Below are 17,441 nucleotides of genomic sequence, written 5' to 3'. Positions count from 1 at the left end.
CATCCTGTTATATTCAATAGTGTTACCAACACTGAACCACCCACTATCAGCATTCTTGGGATTACCATTGACCAGAAGCTAAACTGAACTCACCGCAAACACAGTACTACAACAGTAGGTCAGAGACTTAGAATATTGTGGCGAGTAATTCACATCCTGACTTCCCAAAGTTTGTCCACCATCTACAAGGTACATGTCAGTGAGTGATGAAATATTCCATCCCCTTGCCTGGGTGGATGCAGCTCAAATAATAATAAAGAAGTTTCACACTATCCAGAACAAAGCAGCCACTTGATTGGCATCACATCCACAAACATCCATTCCCTCCACCACCGACACTCAGGAGCAGCAATATGTACAATCTACAAGATGCACTGCTAAAATTCACCAAAGATCCTTAGACAACATCTTCCAAACCCACACTCAATTCCATCTAAGGACAAGGGCAGCAGTTAGATGAGAATACAGTCGCCAACTGCAAGTTCCCCATCAGGCCATTCACCATCCTGATTTGGAAATATGCCACTGTTCATTGACTGTGACTCGATCAAAATCCTGGAATTCCCTCTCGAAGAGTATTGTGGGTCAACCTGCAGCACATGGACTACCGAGGTTCAAGAAGGCAGCTCTCCACCATCTTCTCAAGGGCAAGTAGTGGCAGGCAATAAACGCTGGCCAGCCAGTGAGACTCATGACCCACGAGTGAATAGTATAAAATAAACTGATATGAAGTCCAAAGGTGTAAATCTCATGAATTTTAATTAACTCCAAATTACTCAATCTAGCTTTTCCCACACTGTAGACCGTGTGTGTGTGTGTGTGTGTGTGTGTGTGTGTGTGTGTGTAAGTGCACAGCTAAGGCAGAGTATACTTTATTATTTTATAAAGATAATATAAGTTATCTTTAACTTATCTTGAGATAGATCACCTGTTTGTAACCTTTATGATCACAGAATATAAGCAATTAAAGACATGCTGACTTAGCAAATATATCCATTTTAACAAGGTTTTGTTGTAGTCAAGCATGGAGTGGGAAAGAGGGGAGCCAACTGACCACTTCTTATCTGATTGTAAACTCATGAAAGGTTAGCTCATTTTGACATCAGATATCACACATGTTACAGCCTTTTTCTTCATTAACTTGCTTCAGAACTGTGTGCTTCTACTGTGCATGGGAGACATTTATGTTCCTGACATTCTGTAGCATATTTGACTTGTGCAATAACTTGACAGGATTTAGATCTAATTTTGTGTTCCATCATCAGAATGGCCAGAGAGAAAATAACGCAAAACTACTGCCAAATTCTGGATAGCATTGCACATGAGATATGCTCACAAATAAGTGGTTAGTTTGGAGCTATCCAAAGGTATTTTGATTCGCTCATGGTGAAGCAGAAAGTGAAGATTTAAATCTCATTGATCTGAGCTGATCCTAGAGCTGAAAATCGCTAAGTTTCGATTCATTACATCGCTTCATTTCCAAATAACTGACCTTCTGAGTTTCTAAAGGTTACACTCCATTCAAATGGAGTCTGAAAGGAAATAGCTTACCGCTGAATTCTTCCCAATCCATGACAAAACCTGCAACTTAGATTGGTTGAAACGGATTTGGATTTAAATTTTAATGTCATGTGTACTGGAGTACAGGAATATATTGAAAAGTGTACAAAGTTGCCATTCTCTGGCACCATCTCAGAATACAAGAGACAGGATTAAAAACAGAGGCAGAAATAAAAGAAACAGCCACAGGAAAAGGAAATGTCTAGATTACTCCCTGCCTCCACAGTGAGTCCTTGCCACTAGTAAAACAAAACAACAAGTCCACAAAAAAGCCACAGAGCCAGAGAAACGGTGATGGGAATTTGGAACAGAGATGAGGCTATTTTGTAGATGCTGGGCTTCTGAAATTCAAAAGTAATAAAAAAATTCTGGAACTACTTAGCAGGCCAGGTAGCATTTGTGGAGAGTTAATTGGATTGATCCTGTTTCACTAGAATGTTTCTGTAATTGTCCTACTTTCACCCCACCTTTTACCTTGCTCATTACTTCTCTTGTCATTTAATCACCGCTATTACCCACTCCAACAAAGCCTTCTATTAAATTTGTTTTCTCCCCACTCTCTTTCCCCTGAATTGATTTTAAATATTTGTAACATCTCCAACATTTGCTTTTGTGTATGTGAGTTTATGCAATAATTAAAGTTAATTCAATTGTACACAGGCACAGTGTTTGTTCGCTTTGTTTTCAGTGAAGATGAGATTGCTATGCAGTATTCCTGTGCAAATGGTGAATTTGCTTTTCTTTCCAGTTTGTGCTCCAAATCTTAGATTTTTTGATATTTGAGTGCACTCAGTATTTAAAACTGCACTTTCATTTCCCATTTTGTGCTGTTTTAAACATTGATCATGAATGCATTATTTGAATTGGTTAAGAAGGCCCTTCAGAAAATAACACACAGGAAGTACATACACTAATGAACAGAAATGTCCCATTTTGTAACCCCTTACAGTTTGAATAAAGTATTCTGGAAAATTCCCATTCTTGAAGTTAAAAAAGGCACTTATCAGGGAAATCCTTGTCAGTATTTTTGTGAACTCCAGACCTGAATGATACATGGCTTATGTGATAGCATACTTGTCTCTGAGTTACACGATTTTAGGTTCAAGTCCCACTTGATGACTTAAGCACAATCATCCCAAAACTCCAGCGGGCCACTGAGGGAGGTGCGTTGTTGGAGGTGATGTCCTCTGGGTGAGTTGTTAAATTTTGGGCTCCATCTGCATCACAAACTGAGGTAAAAGATCCTATGGCAGTAAGGTTATTTGCTCATTATCGCTTTGCAGGTGGGCGCTTGCTGTGCGCATATTTGTTATGGAGTTCCCTACATTACAGCAGTGATTATACTTCATCAGTGTGGTTTGGGGGGGTGGGGCAAGGGTGTATACTGTGTTTTGGGAGGACATCAGGTCAGGAACAGTGTTATTATACATGTATTCCAAAGCCTATACAGCTTGTCCCCTTCCAGGTGGAATTTGGAATGTCAATAACTTGACCTGATCAGATTTCTGCTGCCTGCATTCTAATTTACATCTCCTGTTCACACATCGCTTTCGCATTCACTGAATTACATCAGCAATGCCTTGAAATTAAAGTTCTCATCCTTCTGCACAAGTTGCTTCAAGACTTCAAACCTCCCTACCTTTGGAACATACTTCACCCCTACCAGCCTCTCAGCATTCCTCCAACTCTGGCCTTCAAAGCACTCTCATCATCCGACCATTAGTGGTCCTTTTGTGAGCAGCCTAGGTCCTATCTGTGGAATTCACTCTTTAAACCTCTCCAAATCTCCACTTCTGCTTTTGTTTCTCTTTAAGATGCTACTTATAACCTCTTGGTCTTGGTCAGCTGCTGTAATATCTGCTCTTGTATCTTGAGGTCTCGGCTAACTTTGATGACATGCCTGTGATGCACCTTGAAATGTTTCACTATTTTCAAAGTAGTTTATCAATGTTAGATGCTTTGACATACTTTCTAATGCAGAATCCTTTTACACAGACTCAGCTACTGGATAATGACCAAATCGCCATTTAGTAATATCAGACTTGTTTTGCTGAGAAAAGCCAGTTAGCTGGGAAGCTTTCTTTAAACTAAACCAGGAAGATTGAAGCTGGTCAAGGTATTGCCCTGAGAAATGAACCAGACAATGGTTGTCACCTGTTAGTCTTCATCTAACTGGTGCATGCTCCATGACAATGCCTTTACCAATTCGAGTTCACTTATTAAACCAACCAGCACTCTTCCGTCTGACTGTATAAAAAGGCTGTTTTCACTTTACAGTGGCATTTCTCACGAATTGCACTGATGAATGGAACATGCAAAGCTTTGACAGAATGAGACTGCTGTCAGCAGTTTTCAAGTAGGATAATTAGTTACATTCTTAATGGTGCACTATTTTCATGAAAAATGTTATTGTTTCATTTAGAAAGACAATAACCATTATTCTGGTAAGGTAATAATAATGAAAATAGAAGCAACAAATGATGGATTTTGATCTGATTAACACCAGTTCTTTTTAGCAAAATAATGCTTTGACAATTCTTTTTCAAGAAATGGTGCATTCGAGCAGGAACATGTTGCACATAAATCCTTTGCAAATTGTTGCGGTTGTATTTTTAAATGCATTCTCGTGACTCTGATGACAATCTCAATAGATAATAGCCTTGTTCATTCTGGGATTTATTGGTAAATGCATGTGGACAGGTTCGTGATTAACTCCCAAAGATCCAATAATCTGCCATTTCTTTCACATCTCTGACTAATCAACATTCTCTCATGACCTTAATCCTGTCTTATGGGAATCTCAGTCACCATTGAAAGTAATAAAATTCTACTTTTATTTCTATCTTTAAAACACTGTTTAAAGTCTTTGCCTTGAAAAAAGCCATATTTAACTTGTAAAATTTTAATATCAACTCAGCTATATTTGCCTTAAAATGACTGTTTGAAACCATGCTACACAATCATTCTCTTTTGAACGGCTTGTGTTCTCAATTGACTTTTTGCCCACTCATTTTTATTGCAGGGTTCAGCAGATTCTTGCACTAGCAGACCGTCGGACTCTGATGTTTCCCTGGAGGAGGATCGTGATGGGGTTCGACGTGAATCAGAACAACAAGCAGCAGTACAACTTGAAAGAGCCAAAGTAAGGAGATACTAATTGTGCAAGACACCAACCTGCTTCAGCTCAATAGAGGGACAAGAGGACAAGGGTTCAGTATGATTTTACTAAAAACAATTTGAACACGTGTTATCCTTAGACATGGTCATTGAACCTCTAACAAAATAACAAATGTATATGAGGTGGAAATTTAAAAAGGTGACCTTTGATGGTTTCTCTGCTCACTGGTAACAAAGTATGTTAATGCCATCACTTAGCTCTGGGTAGTTTCTGGTCTGATGCAGCATAGATTGAGTCAGTCATTGTCACCTGGGCCTGTGTAAGGCAAAATGATCATCCAGAATTGGCAGCTTCTCCATCAAGTCACCTTCACAGCATGATGGTTAGACCATCATGGCTAAACCTCTTTATCTTCCCCATAGGAGGGAAGGTGAAACTTGGTTGAGGCAGACAGGATAGTGGAGATCCTGGTGGAGAGAATAGTGGAGTAGGAGAACCAGCAGGGTGCCTGATGTGGAAACAGTGCATTTGAGGGAGACACCTTTTCCTTCTTTCTCGAGGCCCCAGCAAGGTGACCAGTTGGGACTCATAGCTGGTTGAAAACTTGTTGTGCAAGCCTCAAAATTGAGACTAGGTAGGAAATGGCCTGTTAAGTGGTCAATAAATGCCCCCAAAAGGCCTGAATTAGGGTGAGTGAGTTGTGCATTTCTCTAAATGGCCTTCCTGTTATCATAAGCCTTTCTCGTCTTGTGTAAAATTGCAGACAGGTTGAAGTGAACAATAAGCGATGGCCACCTGGGGAGTTGTGTAGCACTCTACACTGATGGAGAATGGCAACATTCTGTCTCGTGACATTATCACTGTTATTAACTTGATAACAATGTTCAGTTAGTTAACATGTGGAAATCAGGAAGATCATGTGCGATTTGTCCCATGCCTGCAGAAGCTTTGCTATACTGATAGCTTATCGTGAAATGTACCATTAAAAGAGAATGAAGCTAAATAAATTGTGTATACTTATAAAACTGATACCTAGTGAAATCCCGTAAAATGTTATTGCTCGCCGTTTCAGTGATACTAGATCTTCAATTATGAGGTAAGACCCAACTTTTGCTCAAGGCTCCCACTGGCAGAAAATGGAAGTTCACAATAGCATTTCATTCCTCTAGATTCAAGTTCCTGTTGATAATTATACATCACAAATGTTTAGTGTTAGTAAATAAACTAAAACCATTCTAAACTTAATCTAAACTTCTCATGTGAATGTACCCTAAGTCTTGCTTGGTGTGTTTTGTTTTTCAGACCAAACCAGTTGCATTTGCTGTAAGAACAAATGTCACTTACTGTGGCGCTCTGGATGAAGATGTACCAGTCCCAGGAACTGCCATCTCTTTTGATGCCAAAGACTTTCTACATATTAAAGAAGTAAGTTTCAGACACGGTAACGCTAAGAATTTATAACTTTTGGCACGTGTTTGCGGTGGGGAGAAGCTATTCGAGAATTCAACCTACTTGGAGTATGTTTTTAACTTAACCAGAACATTGGCTCTTTCTTCTGAGTTTAACTGCTAATTAGGGAGTGTGGGTGGAATAATAATGTGCCCCTGTCTGTTGAATAATCCATATTTAAGGGGACCTTACTAGGGTTGGAATGGCTCCACTGCAGATTTCGGAATAAAGTTTGAATAGACATAAATATAGAGGGGTCACATGGGAAGGAGTCCATCCCGATTCAGTGAGACATTCCTTGAGATTAAACATGGGCTGTCAGGCTCTGCAGAGAAATCACATTCACTGCAGATAGAAGAAGAGACCAGACTCTCAAACAGGATCGCGTGGCTCTGAGTGGATGGGAAAGTGAGGCACTGGAGTGTGGCACCTCAGAACCGGATGGAATGGAAGGTTCAGGGACCACTGAATATGGTGTATTTGAATACATTGAATATGGTGTATTCAAATGCCAAGCCGTACAGTCTGACTTGCCAACATTCATATGCACAGCACATCTCATCTCAATAAACCTTTGTAACTCCACTCATTCCTTGCTAGAGGTATATTCCCAGGTACCTCTGCATGAAGACATCCCCTCATTTTATTGCCCACCCCTCATGTTGTTACTCCATCCTTTCCACAATCTATTTCTAACTCTTCTCCAGTGGAATGGGAAAGGAGAGACAGTGCAGAAATCCAGGGACAGGCAGAGAACTGTCGTTGTCACCCCCAGTAATAGTTACCTTGACCTTGGGAGAGGAGGTGAAGAAGGAGACCTTGGGCTTGGGAGGGGGTAAAGTTCCTGACTGTTGGTAATGGACAGACCAAGCCACAGACCAAGGCCAAGAAGACACAAATAGTGTCAAAAATATTGGAAATTGGCACACAGCACTTTCTCAACACAAGATCTGTCTTTACCCTATGCAAGCAATAGTTCAATCAGGGGCAGGCATAATCTATTTGGTCATATGACCCTCCCCCATCATTCAATAAGATCATGTCTGATGTAATAATGCCCCCAACTTCATATTCCAATCTACCCTGATCACTTTTGACTTCCTTTTTAGTCAAGGAATCCACCTACCTCCGCCTTAAAAGTACCCAATGGCTTTATCTTCTCTGCTCTCCAAGGAAGAGAATTCCCCAGATTCATAGCTGTCTGAATATTTCTCTTTATCTCCATTGTAAATGGGAGACCAATTATTTTTAACGGAGTCCCCAAGCTCTGGTGACGCCGACAAGGGGAACCATCCTTTCAGCTTCCATCCCTGAGGATCTGGTATGTTTCAGTAAGGTCACCTCTCATTCTTCTAAACTCCAATGGATACAGACCCAGACTGTCACCGCTTTCCATACAATGTAACTCTCTTCCACCCCGTCCCAAGGAAGCAGTTGTCCCATTTCAGTACTTAAGTGCTTTCCAGCCAATTCTCACTCCTATCAGTCCTCACTGTTCTCACCTCATTGATCATGATGAGTGTCAGAGAGCATAGGGAAACTGGGTGCTGACAATTAAAGCTAGGCTTCAATCTTTTTCAATTGCTTCTTCACATATTTATCCTCAAAGGGAGCTTCTTGCACAGTCTTGAAACATACCTTTTCAACTTGAGGTCATTTTAGGTTTCCGACATGCCAGTATTTTCTAATGTCATTTCCACAACCCTCGAGGCACACTGGCACCCATGCCCGCCTGGCAGGTTAAAATCTAGTCCTATCTGGATATCTGAGCTCCATTATTGTCAATCGCCAGACAATTTCATTTATCATTGATTACTGAAAATGCCAGACATTCTGAAGGCACTTGGGGGCTACGATCAGTGACTGAATGATTAAAATTAATGGACTTGTGCTGAAATGTAATCTAGAGGAGTACCTTTCAAGTGGCCCAGAACCAATGTCCTCAGTCTCAGTAAGAGACATAGAAAAGCATGACACTGAAGCATAAAGGAGCAGTGAAGTACTTGTTGTCTACTTGATAGGCTAGTTTTGTGACATAGTCAAGGGTTTGTGACACTTCTGATCCCAAAGTTACAGTGTCCATGTTGAACATTCTTCTTCGTTACAACTATACAGTTCTAATGCTTTAACCTTCAGAAGTTAACCATTGAGTTTAAATCCATTTCCAATTCAAATTATACATTATAAGGTGGTGTTTAGTCTTTGCAAACTGGGTTCCCAATTGCTGAGTCCTCCACTGTCTCATCTGGGGAAGGCCCAAAAGATTTAATTGCCATTGAGGCAATTGAACAGGCCAGCACTGGGCTTTCCTGGGACTCAGGACCCAGGATCCAGGATGGACTTAGCCCACAGGTGAGTGAGGGTGGGTTAGGAGACGTGGAGAGAAATGGATTATGTTAGGATAGAAAGGCAAGGGATTTTTGAGTAAAGATTTTTTTCCCCTAAGTGTGGCTTTCACTGGTTCCCTTTTACACCTTCCTGATGCCAGGTATCTCGGTTAGGCACCTATGGTTATTGCTCAATGGATTTCCCCATGGCCCCAGAAGCCACATGGATTTGTTTGTTGGTCTTCTCACATGCTGAGTGTCCTACATACGAATGGAGTTGAATACCAACGGCAGAATGAGGCCCATAAATTGGAGGCAAAGTGGCCTCCGCGCCATGGTCCACAAAGTCCGTTCCCTCCGCGACTACCTGGTCAGGTCCACGCCCCCCTACAACCCACCCTCCCATCCTGGCACCTTCCCCTGCCATCGCAGGAACTGTAAAACCTGCTCCCACACCTCCTCCCTCACCTCTATCCAAGGCCCTAAAGGAGACTTCCACATCCATCAAAGATTTACTTGCACATCCACTAATATCATTTATTGTATCTGTTGCTCCCGATGTGGTCTCCTCTACACTGGGGAGACTGGGCGCCTCCTAGCAGAGCGCTTTAGGAAACATCTCCTGGACACCCACACCAATCATCCACACCGCCCCGTGGCCCAACATTTCAACTCCCCCTCCCACTCTGCCGAGGACATTGAGGTCCTGGGCCTCCCTCACCGCTGCTCCCTCACCACCAGACGCCTGGAAGAAGAACACCTCATCTTCCGCCTCGGAATACTTCAACCCCAGGGCCTCAATGTGGACTTCAACAGTTTCCTCATTTCCCCTTCCCCCACCTCACCCTAGTTCCAAACGTCCAGCTCAGTAACTGTCCCCATGACTTGTCCGGGCTTGTCCTACCTGCCTATCTCCTTTTCCACCTATCCACTCTACCCTCTCCTCCCTGACCTATCACCTTCATCCCCTCCCCCACTCACCTATTGTACTCTATGCTACTTTCTCCCCACCCCACCCTCCTCTAGCTTATCTCTCCACGCTTCAGGCTCTTTGCCTTTATTCCTGATGAAGAGCTTTTGCTTGAAACGTCGATTTCGCTGCTCGTTGGATGCTGCCTGAACTGCTGTGCTCTTCCAGCACCACTGATCCAGAACCCACGCCACATCCTCCACCCAATCTCCCTTTGCCTCTAATCTTGCTTCAAGCTGTAGCTTTAAATTCTGCCCATTGTCTTTCCTCTTCCTTCACCTTTATGTCATTGTATGAGGGTTGTTTCACACCACTTGAGGAACTATATTCAATCACCCGACAGGCAGAATGGCTTTATATGTTGTGCATACATTTTGCACTCACTGTTTTATAACATGAGCTGTATGCAGTGACTAATAGACACAAATTAGTGCTGCTCCCGAAGCTTGAAATTTATAGACATTCTCAGAGTAAAGATAATTCAAAAATGATATTAGGTATTTAGCAGGGTCCTAAATCCCAGGAAAGCCCAGTGCTGGCCTGTTCAATTGCCTCAATGGCAATTAAATGTTTTGGACCTTCCCCAGATGAGACTGTGGAAGACTCAGCAATTGGGAACCCAGTTTGCAAAGACTAAACACCACCTTATAATGTATAATTTGAATTGTATTTGAGGAGGGGCTGAGAAAAAGGTTCCTATAGTATAGTGGTGGAGAGGAAATAGCCTTTCTATTCCTACTGTTTCACTTCTTCTACTCTTTGGTTTCTCAGTGTAACTATTACAGGAAATGCAGTATTTTGGGAATGTATTCAAATAAATTTAGAAACATCTATTTTGTGGGAATATTGGTTTACAACTAAGGTGACCATTCTCATGGTGATCGCATGTGCTTATTCCTTACAAAAATGGATAACATCTTTTCAGCCACCCAAAGTTACATTTCAACTTTGCCCAGTACTATGTAATACATTATGTTAGCACAATGCATTTTAGTAACAGAGACTTGTCACAAACTTAAATCTGAAAGAATGTGTTGTATTGCTTCATTTATGTTTTTGCATTGCATGTAAAACATGCTTGGTATTCATGAACAGTTCAGTCACAAGAGAATTAACGTAATTGGAATGGTATTGTGATTCAGTTTTACTTCACTGCCTTCAATTATGACTACTGTGCTGTATTTTGAAGTTGACATCGCCATCTGTTTCAACAGAAATACAACAATGACTGGTGGATAGGGCGACTGGTGAAAGAAGGCTGTGAAATTGGATTCATCCCAAGCCCCCTCAAGCTCGAGAACATTCGAATACAGAGGGAGCAGAAATCTCGACAGGGACGTTTTTACAGTGGGTAAGGACTCGAATGTTGGATCAGAATTAGTGTGCTCAATGCTGATTTAAAAACACATTGGGAGGTGAGATGAGGAACGCAGAACTTAGGTTTGCTGTATGTGCTATTTGTCAAGTAATTACCAAAACATAGGCTGCTAAAAAACACACACACATAGCTTTTTTTTGTGAAAGACCAACATTCAATATTATGTTGGGTCCCTGTGGAGGAGTGGGGGTGGGGGGGTGGTGGTGGTGATGGTAGGAATGAGGCTCAAAATGCAGCCTCTTCCTCTTAGGAATTCTGGTTGAATGCTAGCTGTAGCTCCATCTTGTGGTCGGCAGAGGAACTTTCCAACATTCAGTGAACAGTAAAGATAACGTTAAAAATCACACACCAGGTTATAGTCCAACAGGTTTATTTGGAAGCACTAGCTTTGAGTGCTGCCTCTTCATCAGGTGGTTGACCTGATGAAGAGACAGTGCCTTGAAAGCTAGTGCTTCCAAATAAACTGGTTGGGCTATAACCTGGTGTTGTGTGATTTTTAACTTTGTCCTCGCCAGTCCAACACTGGCACCTCCAAATCAAGTAAAGGTGATGTAAGTATAAAGTCACCACAGTCTTACCAGATCACAGAGTTGCTTTTCTATAAGAGTGAGATAACTGGCAGAGGTTTTAACCTGAGGGTCGTCATAGCTTGGGAGAGATTGATAAGTGAATTATTATTCATTTAAGAAAATACTAAAGCACGTGAAACTATTTTATAAACTGTTAAGATATGAATTTTTCTTGTGATGACCCTTCCAAGTAACCATGCAACCATTTTTAAAATTCACTCATGGGATGTAAGCTTCTCTGGCCAGGCCAACATGTATTACCCTTCCCTAGGGAGCAGTTAAGAGTTAACCACATTGCTGTGGATCTGGAGTCACATGTAGGCCAGAACAGATAAGGATAGCAATTTCTTTCCCCAAAGGACAGTAGTGAACCAGTTGGCCTTTTCCAATAATTGACAAGGCTTTCATGGTCACCATTAGACTCCGAATTCCAGATATTCAGGGGTGGCACTGTGGCTCAGTGGCTCACTGGTGCCTCAGAGCACCAGGGTACGAGGTTCGATTCCAGCCTTGGGTGACTGTCTGTGTGGGATTTGCACATTTGCCCTGTGTCTGCGTGGGTTTCCTCCCACAGTCCAAAGATGTGCAGGTCAGCTGAACTGCCCATGTTTAATTGCCCATAGTGTTAGGTGCATTAGTCAGAGGGGGGAGGGTCGGTGTGGACTTGTTGGGCTGAAGGGCCTGTTTCCACACTGCAGGGAATCTAATATTTATTGAATTCACCTGCCATCCTGGTCCCCAGAATATTACCAGCGTCTTTGGATTAATAGTCTGTGCAAGAAGAGCCATGGAAATGTAGAAGAATCTATAATTGGATACATCAGGTTCTTTGCCATTGCTCCATGTTTTTGGGTGGGACTGCTCCAGGTGGAAGTATCTTTTGCATCAAACGTTGTTAAGGCAGAGTGCAACCAGGGAGGGTTGAATATTTGCATGCTGGCAATTTTTAATCCTTTCTTTGGGCAAACTGTGCATTGGTAGAAATGAGGAGAGACTTAAGTGGGGACCAGCACAATATTAGCCAGATTCACTCCATCCATCTCCTTGTACATTGAAATGTTGATTTTACATTAACAACAAAAAGGGAATAACTTTAATATGGTTGGCTTTTCTGTTTTTAGCTTCCACTACGTTGTATGACCTGTCATATACACAAGCAAAGAACACATCCTTGATTTGGGGTTCAGAGATTCCATTTAGGGAATAATGCAAAGAAAACTGGCTTTGCCAATATAATTTTTATTGGTCAGGAAAGGAGAGGTCACCCTGTTGGGAGTTTTCTATATGCCTCCGAATTGTTCTGGGATGTAGAGGAAAGGATAGCAAAGATGATTCTTGATAGGAGCGAGAGTAACAGGGTAGTTGTTGTGGGAGACTTTAACTTCCCCAGTATTAATTGGGAATATTATAGTTCAAGTGGTTTAGATGAGTCAGTTTTTATCCAATGTGCGGAGGGTTTTCTGACACAGTATGTAGAGAGGCCAACAAGGGGTGATACCATATTGGATTTGGTATTGGGGAATGAACCCAACCAGGTGTTGGATTTAGAGGTAGGTGTGCACTTTGGTGATAGTGACCACAATTTAGTTATGTTCACAATAGCAATGGGCAGAGATAGGTATATACCACTGGGAAAGAGGTATAACTGGGGGAAAGGCAGTTATGATGCAATTAGGCAAGATTTATGATATACAGGATGAGGAAGGAAACTGCAGGGGATGGACACATTTGAAATGTGGAGCTTATTCAAGGAACAGCTACTGCGGGTCCTTGATAAGTATATACCTATCAGGCAGGGAGGTAGTTGTCGAGAGAGGGAGCCATGGTTGAAGCTCTTGTCAAGAGAAAGAAGAAGGCTTTTGTGAGGATGAGGCGTGAAATCTCAATTGGAGGTTTGACAGTTATAAGTTAGCCAGAAAAGATCAAAAGAGAGGGCTAAGAAGAGCCAAAAGGAGACATGAGAAGTTGTTGGCGGATAGGATCAAGGAAAACCCTAAGGCCTTCTGTAGGTATATCAGGAATAAAGGAATGACAAGAGTAAGATTAGGGCCAATCAAAGACAGTAGTGCGAAGTTGGGTGTGGAATCTGAGGACATACGAGAAGCAATTAATGAATAATTTTCGTCAGTACTCACATTGGAAAAGGGCAATATTAATGAGAAGATGGAGATCCAGGCTACAAGATTAGATGGGATTGAGGCTGACAAAGAGCAGTTTTAGCAATTTTGGAAGGTTTGAAAATAGATAAGACCCCTGGGCCAGATAGGATTTATCCTTAGATTCTCTGGGAAGCAAGGGAGTAGATTGCATAGCATTTGGCTTCGATCTTTATGTCATCACTGTCGACAGGAGTAGTGCCAGAAGACTGGAGGATAGCAAATGTTCCCTTGTTTAAGAAGGGGAGTCGGGACAACTCTGGTAATTATAGGCTAGTGAGCCTCACTTTGATTGTGGGTAAGGTATTGGAAAAGGTTATAAGAGAGAAAATTTATAATCATCTGGAAAGGAATAATTTGATAAGGGATAGTCAACACGGTTTTGTGAAGGGTAGGTCGTGCCTCACTAACCTTATAGAGTTCTTCGAGAAGGTGACAAAACAGGTGGATGAAGATAAAGTCGTTGATGTGGTGTATCTAGACTTAAGTAAGGCGTTTGATAAGGTTCCATATAATAGACTATTGCACAAAGTGTGGAGTTTCAGGATTGAAGGTGATTTAGCGGTTTGGATCAGAAATTGACTTGCTGAAAGAAGACAGAGAGTGGTGGTTGATGGGAAATGTTCATTCTGGAGCTCAGGTGCGCCACAAGGATCTGTTTTGGGGCCACTGCTGTTTAACATTTTTATAAATGATCTGGATGTGGGTGTTGAAGGATGCTTCAGTAAATTTGTGGATGACACTAAGGTAGGCAGAGCTGTGGATAGTGCCGAAGGATCTTGTGGGTTCCAGTGGCACATAGATAAGATGCAGAGCTGGGCTGAGAAGTGGCAAATGGAGTTTAATGCAGAAAAGTTTGAGGTAATTCACTTCAGAAGAAGTAACAGAAATGCAGAATACTCGGCTAGTGGTAAAATTCTTGGCAGTTGTTATGATGCGGGGTAAACCCTCCTGCTTAATTTAAAACCAGCAACACAGAAAAGATTTATCCTGTGCAGTAATCTGTAAACATCCGAGTGGTCAAGAACTATTTAAAGTGAAAATTAACAACTTTATTTCTTAAAGTATAACAGAGAATAATTAACTAACAACTATTCAGAAGTCCTTACTCTAACCTATCTTTTACCTTCCCTTCTATAACGCTAGTCTGATACAACTCCCAATTAAGATTTACAAAACAAAACTTCTTATCTCAAAACCAGGCAGCTTTCGGTTCTTCTATTTGGATCTTCCTGTGTCTTCTTTTCTTCTTCTTAGAGATTTCTGCTTCGTAGCTTACTGATTGAAAAAGGCACCTTTTCAGAGAGCTATTTTTCAGGCAGTCTGCTTACATGCTGAGGCTTGGCAGTTCTCCTCCTAACTGTTCAGTTTTCCCCTGCCTTATCCTCCAGAACATCAGATTGTGTCATTGGCTTTTAAGATTGTCAGTATACTCAATTCAAACTTGATTGGAATTTGGTATTTTCCGGGGTATAACTTAAACTGATTGGCCTAATTCAAATTTTTTTTTGTCGTTTCCTGGCAACCAGTTACTCCATTAGCTGGAGCACACGTTATATTGTGTCTTATTGAGAACACTTGGTGCTGTCACTGCTCGATTTTACTCTCTTAAAGGTATATTTCCCACATCTTTATAACACAATGTAGATGAATAGAGAGTTCTTGGTGCCCAGGTGCACAAATCCCTGAAAGTTGCCACCGAGGCTGATAGGATTGTTAAGAAGGCATGTGGTGTGTTTGCATTTATTGGTAGGGGGATTGAGTTTCGGAGCCAGAAAGTCATGCTTCGCTATATAAGACACTGGTAAGGCCTTACCTGGAGTATTGCATATAGTCCTGGTCACCGCATTATAGGAAGGACTTGGAAGCTTCGGAAACAGTTCAGAGGACATTTACTAGGATGTTGAGATTAGAGTGGTGCTGGAAAAGCACAGCAGGTCAGGCAGCATCTGAGGAGCCTGGTTGATTTACTAGTATGTTGCCTGGTATGGAAGGAAGGTCTTATGAGGAAATATTGAGGAAACTGTGGCTGTTTTCGTTGGGAGAGAAGAAGGTTGAGAGGTGACTTAATCAAGATATATAAGATAATCAGAGGGTTAGATCAGGTGGACAGTGACAGCCTTTTTCCTCAGCTGGTAAAGGTTAACATGAGGGGACATAGTTTTAAATTGAGGGGTAATAGATTTAGAACAGATATCAGGGATAGTTTTTTTACTCAGAGTATTAGTGGCATAGAACAGTCTGCAACATTCGTAGACTCGCTGACGTTAAGGACATTTAAATGGGATTTGGACATACATATGGATGATAATGGAACGGTGTAGGTTAGATGAGCATCAGATTAATTTCACAGGTCGGCGCAGCTTCGAGGGCCTAAGGGCCTGTACTGCACTGTAATGTTCTAAGTTCTATTAATCAGATGTTGACAATCCACAAATTCTAAAGCAATCAACAAGATTCAAATTTTGTTTCTGGGGTCGGTTCCTTGGTGGTTGTGTTGCTGGACTAGTAATCCTGAGGCCAAGGCTAATAATTGAGTTTAACTTTAACAACTAAAATTCTGGATGTTTCACTAATACCATTTAGGAAAGTAAATCTGCTGGTCTTTACCTGGTCTGGTCTACATGTGACTCATGATGTACAGTAATATGGTAGACACTTTTCTGCCCTTTGAGACTTGGCTAGCCAGCTACCCAGTTCAGAGGTAATTAGGATTAGGTCACAGATTATGGTTGTGACAGTGATGTCCATGTCCTATGAAAGAATAATGAAAGTCTAGAACATTTTTAGAAAGAAGTGAAATCAGCCATCTCACAATGGCAATGGATTCTTAAAGAATTTCAGAACCTGCATCTGTGAATTTGCCAAAAGTTTCCCCCTTGGGCAATGCTCTAATTATGTGCTAAATTTCAATGAAATTCTTCCATTGGTTCTTTGTTAATATATATAATTTATATTGTTATAATCAAACAGATTAGTAAATGGGTGAAAATATCACATCTGTTCACCTTGAGTGATGGAGGTAATATTAATCACAGCAGAAGATCTGATGTTAATTGAAACTTGACAGGGAAGAATTTATGCAGTTTTCTAAATTGTACATGAACATTGAGGTGTGGCTATTAATTTAAAAACAGTTTTATGAATCGAGTTAATTTTTTATAAATACTGAGCAGGATGTTGTATTTATGTCTTAGCTCTTCTGAATGGTGATTAAGGTGTTTTAAAGGATTGTTGCGCCCTGACATTGCATTGGTTATGATGATGGTAAATATTGACTATCCATTGAACCTCTTTCTTTTGTTTGTTATATCTGAGACTTGGTGGACTAAAAATGTTCAAAGACAGCTACTGACTTAAAATGGCTGCCTGATCCCTGGCCATAGATGAGGGCAGGTCCAGGGGATCAATATGAAAAAAAAAGGCTTCTGCACTGAAATGATCATTTTATCAAAAGCCAGGCAACTGAGACAGTGTCAATAAATTTTTATCTCCTATTTAAATTCACACTTGTATGACAAATGTGCACAAGGAATATTAAAGATTGTCTACTTTGTTTAGCTTTGAAAGATAATGGAGCCAGTCCTGGAAATGCATAAATTAATCATATTTAAGTTAAGATTAGAGAGAAGGAAAAATGCATTTGTACTGAGAGCTGGAAGTCTCTCTGTCTTTCTCCTTGTTTCTCTTATCATCTTGGAAGCTGATGCCCCATGAAAATGCAAATTTTGGAAACAACCATTCACTGAGAACTCAAAGATATTTACAAACTTTGCCACTGCTGAGGACATGAGTCAACAACAGGGAAACAACTGTAGTGTCAGGTTAAAAACTTAACATCTCAAATTGTGTAGACTTTAATCTCTCTGTACTGACAACTTTTAAAACCTATTATCTATGTTTATGTGCAGTTT

At 41.1% G+C, this 17,441-nt stretch overlaps 1 protein-coding gene across 5 annotated transcripts in view; it reads left to right on the top strand.

Annotated features, from left to right (window-relative positions):
* cacnb4a (calcium channel, voltage-dependent, beta 4a subunit) overlaps positions 1 to 17,441 on the top strand; it is a 354,954-nt gene that overhangs the window by 245,413 nt on the left and 92,100 nt on the right. For all 5 annotated transcript variants that reach the window (XM_072579848.1, XM_072579847.1, XM_072579849.1 and 2 more), the window contains 3 exons: positions 4,583 to 4,702; positions 5,981 to 6,103; positions 10,639 to 10,775. In XM_072579848.1, coding sequence (XP_072435949.1) covers positions 4,583 to 4,702; positions 5,981 to 6,103; positions 10,639 to 10,775 — 380 coding nt within the window. The remainder of the gene's footprint in view (positions 1 to 4,582; positions 4,703 to 5,980; positions 6,104 to 10,638; positions 10,776 to 17,441) is intronic.

The sequence above is a fragment of the Chiloscyllium punctatum genome, chromosome 10 (assembly GCF_047496795.1).
Source record: "Chiloscyllium punctatum isolate Juve2018m chromosome 10, sChiPun1.3, whole genome shotgun sequence".
NCBI classification, from domain to species: domain Eukaryota; kingdom Metazoa; phylum Chordata; class Chondrichthyes; order Orectolobiformes; family Hemiscylliidae; genus Chiloscyllium; species Chiloscyllium punctatum.
This window is presented reverse-complemented; position numbering and strand designations above follow the sequence as displayed.